Source organism: Microplitis mediator, chromosome 7 (genome assembly GCF_029852145.1).
Source record: "Microplitis mediator isolate UGA2020A chromosome 7, iyMicMedi2.1, whole genome shotgun sequence".
Taxonomy (NCBI): Eukaryota; Metazoa; Arthropoda; class Insecta; order Hymenoptera; family Braconidae; genus Microplitis; species Microplitis mediator.
This window is the reverse complement of record NC_079975.1, coordinates 25168246-25181174: the sequence shown is the minus strand read 5'-3', so window position 1 is coordinate 25181174 and position 12929 is coordinate 25168246. Positions and strand designations below refer to the sequence as shown.

The 12929-nt window shown below is 25.8% G+C and overlaps 1 protein-coding gene across 1 annotated transcript; it reads left to right on the top strand.

Annotated features, from left to right (window-relative positions):
* Positions 1-2428: 2428 nt before the first annotated feature.
* On the top strand, positions 2429-5081 carry LOC130671981 (putative uncharacterized protein DDB_G0282133). Its single transcript, XM_057476160.1, has 3 exons — positions 2429-2813; positions 3344-3486; positions 4464-5081. Exons 1-3 carry the CDS (start codon positions 2429-2431, stop codon positions 5079-5081), a joined length of 1146 nt encoding a protein of 381 aa, XP_057332143.1.
* Positions 5082-12929: the final 7848 nt, after the last annotated feature.

Genomic DNA, 12929 nt, shown 5'->3' with positions numbered 1-12929 from the left:
CTTCATATATTAATTTATAACGTAAAATATATATTTCATCTTATAAATTAATTTATAATTTCAATATTATTATAATCCATAAAATTTATAATATATGTAATTGTATACATATGATATTACATCTCAAATTGTATTCTCGTTTTATATATAAACTTATAATTTCAATATTTTCAAAATTTCGATATTCTTATACATAAATAATTTAAAAAATACACTCATACCAAAAATTAAAGGAAAAAAAAAATTTTAGAAATTTTTTAGTGATTTTTGCAAGACCGTAACTTCATGAAAAATAATCGTATCGAGATTTAAAAAAAAAGCATTTTATAGCATGAAATCGTTAGTTTTATATTTGTAAAAATATATATAAACATATTTCTATATAAATATATATTAACATACATTTATACAAATATATGTCAACATATATTTATATAATTATATATTTACATGTATAAATATTATACTTCAGTCAAAAGCGGCTGAGGCAGCCGTTCGGCACACGCGTGGCTCGGGCGATCACCGAAGTTAAGTAGTACAGTATAAGCACAAGTCGGGCCACAGCCGCAAAATGAAAAGCAGATAAAGAAAGGAAGCAGTTGCGATGTAAAGGCAAAAAGTGTAAAAGGTCGTACATGCGGCTATGCACTGGAACAATTATAAAAAAAAAAAAAAATATTATACTTCAGTCATATAATTAAATCATATATCTTATCATATAACTTAAACTATAGTATAAAATATTATAAGCAATATTCATAAGTTAGCATATAAAAAAAATATATTATCGATATATATGTTGCAAATTATAAAATCATATATTATTTCGGCAAAATTTTGTATATGGCTCCATATACGACTTCTTATAATTCCATATAATTATTATATATTTTTAATTATACTGAAGCTCATATATTGCTTTTCCCTACGGGTATAAAATGCTTTTTTTTAAAATCTCGATACGATTATTTTTCATGAAGTTACGGTCTTGCAAAAATCACTAAAAAATTTCTAAAATTTTTTTTTTCCTTTAATTTTTGGTATGAGTGTATTTTTTAAATTATTTATGTATAATAATATCGGAATTTTTTAAATATTGAAATTATAAGTTTATATATAAAACGAGAATACAATTTGAGATGTAATATCATATGTATACAATTACATATATTATAAATTATATGGATTATAATAATATTGAAATTATAAATTAATTTATAAAATGAAATATATATTTTACGTTATAAATTAATATATAAAGCAGATATATAATTTTTGATACAATATTACATGTATATCATCACATATATTATAAATAATATGGATTATTGTAATATTAAACGTATAAATTATTATATGTGATCAATCATATATTAATCAATATTAATAATTTTGCCGCCATATATGTTCAGTTATTTACCATATTTTTTTTTATATATTATCGACAGTATATGGTTTTTTCATACAGGTTATGAATTTGATCTACTTTTCAAAATTTGGGTTGGATAAAATTTAAAAAATTGTATAAACATTTAAATTTCATTAAATAAATTAACATTAATAGGGGAATTTTTTTTTGTCTATAAATTATTAGTTTTGAGTAAGACAGAAAAAAAATATCGCCTAAATATGAAACACCCCAATATGCATACATTTATCTATTATAAATTTCGGTTTATAAAAAAATTTAAGCAAGACCTATGAACGGTTTGTTCCCATTCAAACAGATCAAACTGCACCTGTGAGAGTTTTGAAAAAGGACGGCATCGTTTATTTAAGTGGGGATATCAAAAATTGTTGAATTCTCAAATCTTCATTAATTTGTATATTATTGATAGTTGGAGTAACATTCATGAATTTTTGTTATTTATTGTTTCAAGTACAGTAGGAGAGTAATTTTTTTTAAATAATTTCAAGTAAATCGCAATAAATATTTAAAACCTTTATCTGATAAACTGTCTAGACGTTGGCGGCGCCAGTCTGGGTAATAAGTGTGAAAATCTGACAATTAGACATACAAACTATAGTGGAATCATGGAGGGGGTTCCAAACCAAAATCCTTCTCCAATAGTTGTATCAGGTGTGCTCCCTACCTCTGTACGAATCAGGTAGCCTTTGATCAAAGAGACCTCAGTTCTTACAATACCGTTGTAGAGTTAGTGTCGTGTCTTACTTCATTCGAAAACTGAGTGTAATAGAAAATTAAATTCAAGTAAACATATTCACTTGACTTATAATAGTAAAAGCTCGAACAAGTTCACTTCATCAAACTAAAATATTTCTTATTTTCACTATTTAAGTAAACTAATAGTTCAATTAAGAAGTTTTACTTGAAAATATCCACGTTTTTCTCTCAGTGAACGAATTTGAAAATAATTTTTCGGTTTTTGTTAAGTCAAAATAATTATATTAACGAAATAAATTCAAAATGTCTCTTCCTGATTTAAACGAAACGTGCATGAAGTTTTTCGCATCTTTAGAGTTGCCGTCGTATCCGTCTTCACCTGAAAGCATGAGAACGAGCCTGTCAGAGGAGTGGAATTACAACCACCAATCAAGTCTTAATCATTCACCTCTTTCCGATGCTGTTAATTCACCTCTTACTGATGCTGTTAATACGAACAATATTTCGGAAGCAGCCAATTCAAATTCTGAGTTTTTGAATCAACAATCATTTCAGCATCAACAATTAACAGAGCCATTCATCAACGGAGACATTAACAAATTACCAAATGAAGAACTTCAGCAACAACAAGATCGGTGTCTTGAAAATGAATCACCTTTACAAAAAGCAGAGCGAACTAGTACACAAAGTAAGATTTTATTATTTTCAATAATTATTACGTATTACTCTTTAATAATTATTTAAGCCTCATGTGTATGGTAATTCATTCATTCATTCAGGAGATAAGAGCTTTAGTATTCATTATTAACTATTAATTAATTGGTCAAGACTCTGATTATAAATTTAAATTATTTTTTTGATTTTTTTTTTACATTCGTTTATTGAATTTCTGAAAATTGTCTTAATTGAATTTTTTTTTCTTTTTTGAAATTTTTGAAAATCTGATTTAATGTCTTTACACGTTTACTTGTATCAAGTAATCATGCAGTAGCGATTATTGCGGCGGGCTATAGTTTTAAAATTAATTAACTATAGTTTAAATGCTAATTGCATAATATTTTATTAAAAAAGTATCAGTAGTATGTAAGAACATATTTTTACGATCAAATTTTTTTTTTTTTTTTTGTACATACGGTAATTATAAAATTACCTGCGTAGATATTACTCATTAACATGTGATATAACAATCTAATAGTTATTTTTTTTCTTATTTTACAGGCAAGAACCAACAAAGACAAGCACGAACTGCATTTACTACGGAGCAGCTCAATGAGCTTGAAAAAATTTTCTGTACAAACAATTACTTATGCTGTACAACTAGAATTCAGACTGCGTCTAAATTGAATTTGACCGAAAGACAGGTGAGAAAATTTGAAATTTTTTTATTACTTATTAGTGACATATCTGTAAGATATGGTAGAAAATTTTTTTTTCTTGTATCATTTTAAAATTTAATTTCTGTTATTTTAACCCAACGTTCTAATTCGCCATAAAAAAAAAAAAAAAAAAAAAAAATTGGTTTTTAATGGGGATGCATTAATTTCGTTAAAATTCCAATAATCACACGGAAAAAATAAAAATGAAAAAATTAATTATATACCCATGATTTATTACAGTTTCAAACATTAGCAAAGTCTCGCTACTTTGGATCTCTAAAATTTACATTATTTTTGATGTAGCAATTATTTCAGTTTCATATAATAAGACGTTTTTATTAAAATTTTGAATTATTGTGCATTAAAATTTTTCTGGCAATATTTTATTTACGAGCATAATTTTACTTTATGAGTGTAATGTATAAAACTACATAGTTATATATAATTATATCAAACTATTCAATATTGTGTACGGCCAAAACTCTTATATACTTGTATCTAGATATTAATATATAATATTACATAAGTATATAGACTTTTTCAAGTTTCGTTCAACTAAAGATACATTAGAAACTATAAAATTTGGTATTCATAATTTTAATTACTTTATTACAAGGGGTAATCTCAATTATTAAATTGTAAACTATAGTACTCGAAGGCCCGGTTTTCGCACTAAAAACTGTAATTTTTCCACTGCTCTCTTTTCCGTGTAGTTTGAATTTAAACCACGAAATTTATAAACAAACGTTCGAAATAAATTTTGGAAAATTTTTTTGAAAAAAAATTGAATTTTGGCTGGAGCTGGAGAAAAACAAAGACAAGTAAATTTGTTTTTTTTAAGCCAAATGCAAAATATAATTTCGGTTATTTGTAATTAGTAATAAAATAGCGACCATCGACAGTAATATAAATATTACTTAATCTTATTTTCTAAAATTATTATATTTATAATTATTTTACAGGTCAAAGTATGGTTTCAGAATCGTAGAATGAAGGAGAAAAAAACTACCTCAAGTAAAGTCGATACAAACGACAAGAACAATTTAAATCCTCTGAAGAATGGAAGAAATCAGTTACTTGCCGCTGAATACGTTCAGCGTAGACGAATGAACCCACTTGGATTAGGTTCAACTATACATTACCATCATTCGCCACCGATTCAAGATATGGGTTTTAAAATCAACGGTAACTACTGGACGAATGGTACCAACTACCAACCGGCATACAGCGGAAGTATGCAAAATGCTACCATTTATACTGAATCTTCTGAGGCCCAAATGTATAATAACAACATTAATAATTATTATTCACCCGTCAATGGGTTCTATAATAATAATAATAATAACTATACCGGTTATTATGTAAACCCTGTTGACAACATCGATTATAACTATAAAGAACACACTACTGTCACTGGCTATCCGGCTAATAACAGTAACTGTTATACATACCGAGTAATTCCTGATTCAGAGCAAACCCCTAACTCTGTCCCAGGAATTACACCATCGAATGAGTTAAACAACAATATCAATAGTTTCAATTATTCAAGCACTACCCATAATCTCTATCAACTTCAGTAAACAATGGGATTTAATAGATGTCATTATTAAGTAAGGCCGATATTTTTGTGTAATGTTAAGTCATTAAGAAGGGAGTGTGTAAATAATGATCAAGTATTTAATTCATGGGTAATTAGAATAAAAGTCAGTAGATAAAATTATAATTAAATAAATAGTGAAGATGTAAAATATGGAATTCAATTGAATTGCTAATAATATTATAAGAATACTATTGATAATTTAGTATATACACTGTAAAAAGAGCGGTGTTAAAAATGGACTCATTTCAACTCCTTCCGGTGTTAAAATAAAATTACACTGGTGTAAAAGGAGTAATTCACCGGTGTTAAAAATACCGGTGTTAAATCGGGGTAACCGGTGTAAGAGCGGGGTAACCGGCGTAAAAACAGGGTACTGCGCTTGCTTGGAGTATTAACTTTAAAGATTATAAAACACGAACAAATGTCAGTTCTTTATGAAAATTATTAATAAATATCATTTACTTACCAGTATAGTGATCAAGTAAAAATATTTACAAAGTAAAATATTTTAACACTGGCCTAGAACATTTACACCGGCTGCGGTGTTTTTTTAACACCGGAGAATTTTTTTTTACACCGGTACAGAATATTTACATCGGTGGCGGCGTTATTTTCACACCGCTTTCGGTGTTGAAATTTAACACCGCCAATTTTAACACCTACGCCGCTTGGACTTACCCCGGTGATTTTTTACAGTATAGAATTTTATACTCTTTTAAATTACTTATTTTACTATTTATATTTATTAATTCTTATTTGTGGAAACTTATAGTGTTAGGTAAGAAGACACCAAATACTATTATTACTGAGATTGTAAGAACTTCGATTAATTAAGATATTTTTAATGCTATTACTTTTTTTTTTAAATTACTTTGTGCAAATAAGTTAAGCTTTTATACTGAAAATTAAGTATTTTATTTTGGAGGATAATTGTAAGCAATAATTATAATATTTTATTTAAGGTTGTAATCACTATGTCTGTATACTGAAAAACGAAAATTATATAAAAAATATAAATGAATTTTTGTCAAGTAATTCCATTTTTTACTGCAAGCCATTTTACTTTTTATAGATCCCAAATTATTAACTTTAATCCTAACTTATTTCTAATAACCATTTGTTCAAAATTATAATAATAGTCATACTAATAGTAATTATTGATTTAAATTAGAGGTGTGCGAATATTCAAATTAACGAATTATTCGATAGCGAATCGAATCGAACTATTCAAATATTCGATTCGATTCGTGCAATATTCGCACATCCTTACCCGTATGAAAAAACAATATATGGTTAAAATATATAATATCATATATATGTTTGCAACAAAACAATATATGATATATTATATTGTATATTATAAAAAATCATATAGAGATTTTGGCCGATTTAATATATAATTATATACAGTAGTAAATATATGTATTCCATATATGTAACTTATATGTTTTTTATATAAAGCTATATATATACACATTTAGATTTATCTTATAATATATTGTATTGATATATTTCCTTTTATATTTAAAAAATATATAATTTTTATATGAAAAGAAATATATGGTAGCATATAATTTATATTATATATGGCACCATATATTTTCTTTGTTATATTCAAGCATACATTTTATTCGGTGTATGTATATGTATATGGGTATATATATTCGCATCAAATTACTTGAACCAAAAATTTAAAGTTTTTAAAATAATAATACGACATTTTTAGTTGAAGACAAGTGGTCTTGCTTAAAGGATTCGATAGTATCGATTGAAGATAATATAGTTTCGGGTCAAGACACAAGAGTTATCCATCGAAGATACAAAATCTATAGAGCCAAGAAAATCTAAATCAAGACAAGAATTTCTTGAAGCAAGACAATTGATTTTCTTCAGAAATAAATTCTTGGCTCAAGAAAATATTTCTTGAGTCAATATAAATTTACTATCAGTGTATGCTAAACATATACGGACTGGTATATAATGAATATTATATTTTTTAATATAAAAAAAATGTATCAGAAAATATAGTTAAATTCGCCACATATATTTTCTGATATTTATCATATATTTTTACATATATTTTGACCATATATGTTATTTTCACACGGGACCAACTCCAATTAAATTAGATCTAAATTTTGATATACTCTCTAATCTGCAGTTAAAATTTTCAAAATTAGTTAATTTGATGCAAATAAATATACCCATATACATATACATGAACCGAATAAAATATATGCTTAAATATAACAAAGAAAATATATGGTGCCATATATAATATAAATTATATGCTACCATTTATTTTATTTCATATAAAAATTATATCTTTTTTGAATATAAAAGGAAATATATCAATACAATATATTATCAGGTAAATGTAAATGTATGTATAGCTTAATATAAAAAATATATCAGTTACATATATGGAATACATATATTTACTACTGTATATAATTTTATATTAAATCGGCGAAAATCTCTATATGATTTTTTATAATATACAATATAATATATCATATATTTTTTTGTTGCAAACATATATGATTTTATATATTTTAACCAAATATTGTTTTTTCATACGGGATGTTAAAACTGAGTGTAAAATAAAATCCGCCTCTGCATTTAAATGTAGTGACCATATTTATTTATTTTTTTTTGAAAAGAAATCTATAATATTCAATATTGTTTTATTTAAAAATTTAAAATATCATTGTAACAAATATATGTCTTCTCAAATATTTTTCTGTGAGTAATGAATTTAAAAATTCCTCAAAGATATTTTCTAAAGAATCATAAAATATTTACAATAAAAATTGTTAACGAATATTGAAATATGAATATTTTAAAGAAATTAGTATAGACTCAACCGAGAATAGGCAATTTGAAATTAGAAACAAAAAAAAATATTATCGAAAGATCTGTTATGTCGCCAGAGTAATTCAATAAGAGGATTCAAAATGATGTCATGAGTCATGAAGTCCATATATACACTTGAAAAAATCCTTCGGCTTCTCAAAGATAAGAAAACACAAATCACTAGATAGTGAGCATGTGCTATTGTCACCGATCTGTGTATTGCACCCCGCTGCTAATTCACACTTAGGCTACACTGATCGAAAGGTTATCTTGGTTCAAAGAGAATTATCTTGAGTCAAGAGAATATTTAGGAAAATGGAATAAATCTTGGTTGAAGAAAATTTTCTCTTAATTTTGATTATTTTGATTCAAAAAGTTATGTTTTCGACCCAAATGGGTTAAAGTTTTAAGTTAAAAATATATGATTTTAGTTCAAAAAGAAAAAATATTTAAAGAAAGTAAATTGTTTTTTGAATTAATATTTTGAATTTCTTCATTCATGTATATTGAATATTTTATTCTATGAAATTTAACTTCTCTACGTAAGGAGTCAGATTTCTTAAACCAACTAGTGGCTATTGCTTGAAACAAAAATAAAAAAAATTCAAGTCAAGAAAATCAAGCTCTTGGTTTTTTTCCATAGCAGCATTCGGATAACAGGAGCACTCGAGTCTATGCAGCTTCTCTACTTCGGACACTACTTTGTGTATGCACGTAGACGCCCGAAGATCCCAAAAAAATGAAACGAGTCTGTTCAGCGCTGGCGCCGCATATGTGCAATTATATGTATATTACACACCAATATTCTAATAGTATTAGTTTATTAATTATACAATTAACTAATTCATATACATAAATTGTTTTGAATTGAAGTGTTCGGTAAAAATGTAAGTTATTGTAGTTATTAGTCATTATATCTGGTGTTTTTCCTGATTCACGTTAAGTTAAATGGTGTCGTTTCAATCACAAAAAAGTAAGTTAATTATTATTTATGCTGTTTTTAATCATATCAGATACTCAAGTTTGTTATCATTTCTGATCCTAAATTTATATAAAATTGTTTCCTTTTTAGTGTGGTATATATCATGCAGTTGATGCTGTCGATGGAGCCAGAATAAATAACCTAACCTTTCATTTATTTTTGTAACAAAAAAAAAATTTTTTATTGTAATAAAGAATCAAAATATATTTTGATGATTAATTGTATATACTCTGAAAATTGAATTTTTAATAAAAACAATTAATTTAAAATTGAACTGAATTATTGTATTTTAAAATAAAAGTATTTTTTATTTTACGTTAATGTATAATTTAGTTTTAAAATGAGTTTTTTATTTTTTTAATCTAAAATTAATTGTTTTCAGATAAAGTCTACATTTATTTTGAACTAAATGTTATCAAATCTTTAAATAAATTAATTTTTACTTGGAGTAAGTTAAATGTGCCTCCGTTTAAAAACTCGATGTATCGAAATGAATCGATATCGACTACATTCGAGAGAACGATGTTTTTAGAATGAGTTGGTATCTTCTAAAACCAAGAGCTAAATTTTCTTGAGCCAACCAAGTTGTTTTCTTGTTCGGAGAAACTAAAAACATTTAAAGCAAAAATTTATATTTTTAAATCAAAATTGAATTTCTTTATTGAAGAGCTTTATATACTCTAATTAAAAAAAAAAAAATTTTTTACCAAGAGAAAATTTTTTCAAACAAGAAAAGAGGATATTTTAATTTAAGAATTTATTTTTGGAAACGATTTTCTTCTTGACCCAAGAATTCCTTTTTTTGTGTGTAGACAATAGGCAACGAGCTTTACAATATACAGTAATTAAACAATTGTAGACGTCGCCTCATTGTATAGACATTTTGGCGACAAAATTTTGAAACCAGATGCACTCAGTTCCTGATAGACACTACCCATGTAAATAATTTTTATAAATGAATTAATAGTTAATAATAATCAATATATATTATATGCATAAATGCAATAATACATTTAAAAAAAAAAATAACATTTATGCTCACATTTCAAAAACTGAAGATGACGTTCGAGTTCTGACTCAGAAAAAACGTATTATACAGAATGTGTAAGGTAAAAGCCATATATTTTTAAACACGCACGTACACGGATCGATAATTTTATTACATACTGGAACAAAAAAATTATAATTTTCAAATTTATAAGGATATTTAAGTTAAATTGATATGTGTTTTTCATGACTAAATTTATTGATATTTAAACGAAAACATTAACTCATATATACTAGTCATATAGTATATATATATATACTGGGTAGTTAAATATTCATTAACAGTGATTTAAAATTCGTTTAGTCATTTATAATTATACAAATAGAACTAATGTCTTACCAGATATATCTCACCTTGTTAACACAAAGTTGTATTGTATAAGTGTTGATATTTTATTGTGCGAATTTGTTGCTCAAAAAAATATAAGAGATACTGGGGCACAACGGACCCCTTTGAAAATTTGCTAAAGAAAATTTTCTTCTCCACTTTTGACCCCGACCCCTTTCGATTTGGCTGAAAATTTTTTTTCCTTTTATACCCCATTAAAATCATTTTTCAGAAAATTTTCAAATTTTTTTACCCATCCCAAAAAAAGTTATGAATTTTCCAAAAATAAGGCTTTTATTTTATCAAATAGCTATAACTTCTTCAAAAATTGACTAATCGGGACGTTTTTTTTTTTCAAAATTTTTGTCATTGAATGTACTTTTCGAAACAAAATACAAAAAAATTTTATGATGATAAACTCTATGAAATTTTCGGCTTTTTTTGAAAAAAACCGTGATTTTTTTAAAGTTCGTTATTTTTTATTTTCTCAAAAAAAACTTCATTTAATTCTGCAATTTTTCCCGCCAATCCTAGAGTGGGCCGACTATTCCTTCTATTTTTTTTTATCAATTGAAAAAAAAATTTTTGCCCAGTTGGGCTTATTTTACAAAACATCAGTCTGGAAATTTTTGAGGACTTAAAGATGACGGCCGACTTTGAAGAATTGAGACGGAAAAATTTATTGAAAGTGGTAATCCTCGAAAAAATTTGCATTTTTTTCAAAAAAGAAAAAAAATTGAAGACACTTATAAACAATTTTATTGTAACTTTTTTTAAAAACTAGACCTGAAAACAAAGAAAATGAAAAAAGAAATTGCCGTTTGGTTCATTTTTAACCATGTCACAGGCTGTCGAAAAAAAAATCTAACGTCCATCGCTATTTCAAAAGCCTGTAACTTGTTCGAAAATAAAACAAATGGCAATTTTTTTTTCATTTTCTTTGTTTTCAGGTCTAGTTTTTAAAAAAAGTTACAATAAAATTGTTTGTAAGTATCTTCAATTTTTTTTTTCTTTTTTGAAAAAAATGATAATTTTTTCGAGGATTACCACTTTCAATAAATTTTTCCGTTTCAATTCTTCAAAGTCGGCCGTCATCTACACAGTAAAAAATATTGTGTATTTGTGTCGAAAACGGTTTGTGTTAAACTAACACAAAGTTTGTGTCACTCATTGTAACATAAAAAATGTGTTATACACTCTTTATTAACACATTTTGTGTGTTACTGTGGAATTTTTGCGCCCTCTTGTGGCGATATTTCAACATAATCTTTGTGTTAAAAAGGGGTTACACAAAGTTTGTGTCGAAATTTCAACACAAATTTTGTGTCAACCGTTTTTAACACACAAACTGTGTTGATTTTACACAATATTTTTTACTGTGTATAAGTCCTTAAAAATTTCCAGACTGATGTTTTGTAAAATAAGCCCAACTGGGCAAAAATTTTTTTTTCAATTGATAAAAAAAAATAGAAGGAATAGTCAGCTCACTCTAGGATTGGCGGGAAAAATTGCAGAATTAAATGAATTTTTTTTTGAGAAAATAAAAAAAAAAATAAATAATGACGAACTTTAAAAAAATCACGGTTTTTTTCAAAAAAGCCGAAAATTTCATAGAGTTTATCATCATAAAATTTTTTTGTATTTTGTTTCGAAAAGTACATTCAATGACAAAAATTTTGAAAAAAAAAACGTCCCGATTAGTCAATTTTTGAAGAAGTTATAGCTATTTGACAAAATAAAAGCCTTATTTTTGAAAAATTCATAACTTTTTTTGGGTTGGGTAAAAAATTTGAAAATAAATAAATTTAAATGAATAAAGAGATAGAGAAAAAATAAGGCGAGTGAAAATAACAAAGTTTGCAAACGCAGAGTGTGAAAGAAAAAATTAGTACCAGGAGTCACCGCTAGGCGCAGAAGAGCGCTGCAACATTTTCCTAGTTGGACAGTTAGAATAGAAGTAATAAGTTCCGTTCAAAGGAGTGAAAATGTCACTCTGTCAACTACTCGCAACAGGACAATATCCTAGTAGAAGAGTACAAGTACCCTCGCGGTAAATACTTGTGAGTAGATTATTGGAATGCTTTTCAGTCATAACTATAACAGCGCAGGGGAATCCGAAGAAGCATCCATACGGATTGAATTTAAATACTAAATATAAATATTTAATTATTGATCGATCATTTCATATACTAAATAAGAAGATTTAATTATTAAACTTAAGTATTTTAATTACTAAATATAAATTTTTAATTACTGAACTTAAGTCGTTCAAATGCTGAATGAAAATTTTCAATTATTATACTTTAGTGTTTTAAGTAGTAAATGAAAACTTATAATTATTAAATTAAAGTATTTTAAATGCTAAATTAAAATATTTCAATATTGATCACGAGTATTTTAAATACTAATCTTTAATTTTTAATTATTGAACTTGAGTATTTTAACTACTAGATGTGACTTTTTATTATTTAATTGGAGTATCTTAATTACTAAATTAAATTTTTTTCATCATTTATTTCAAGTATTTTAAATATTAAATTTTAGTTTTCTATTATTTAACATTAGTATTTTTTTATTAAACCTAAGTTTTTAGTATTAATAGATTTCACAAGTAT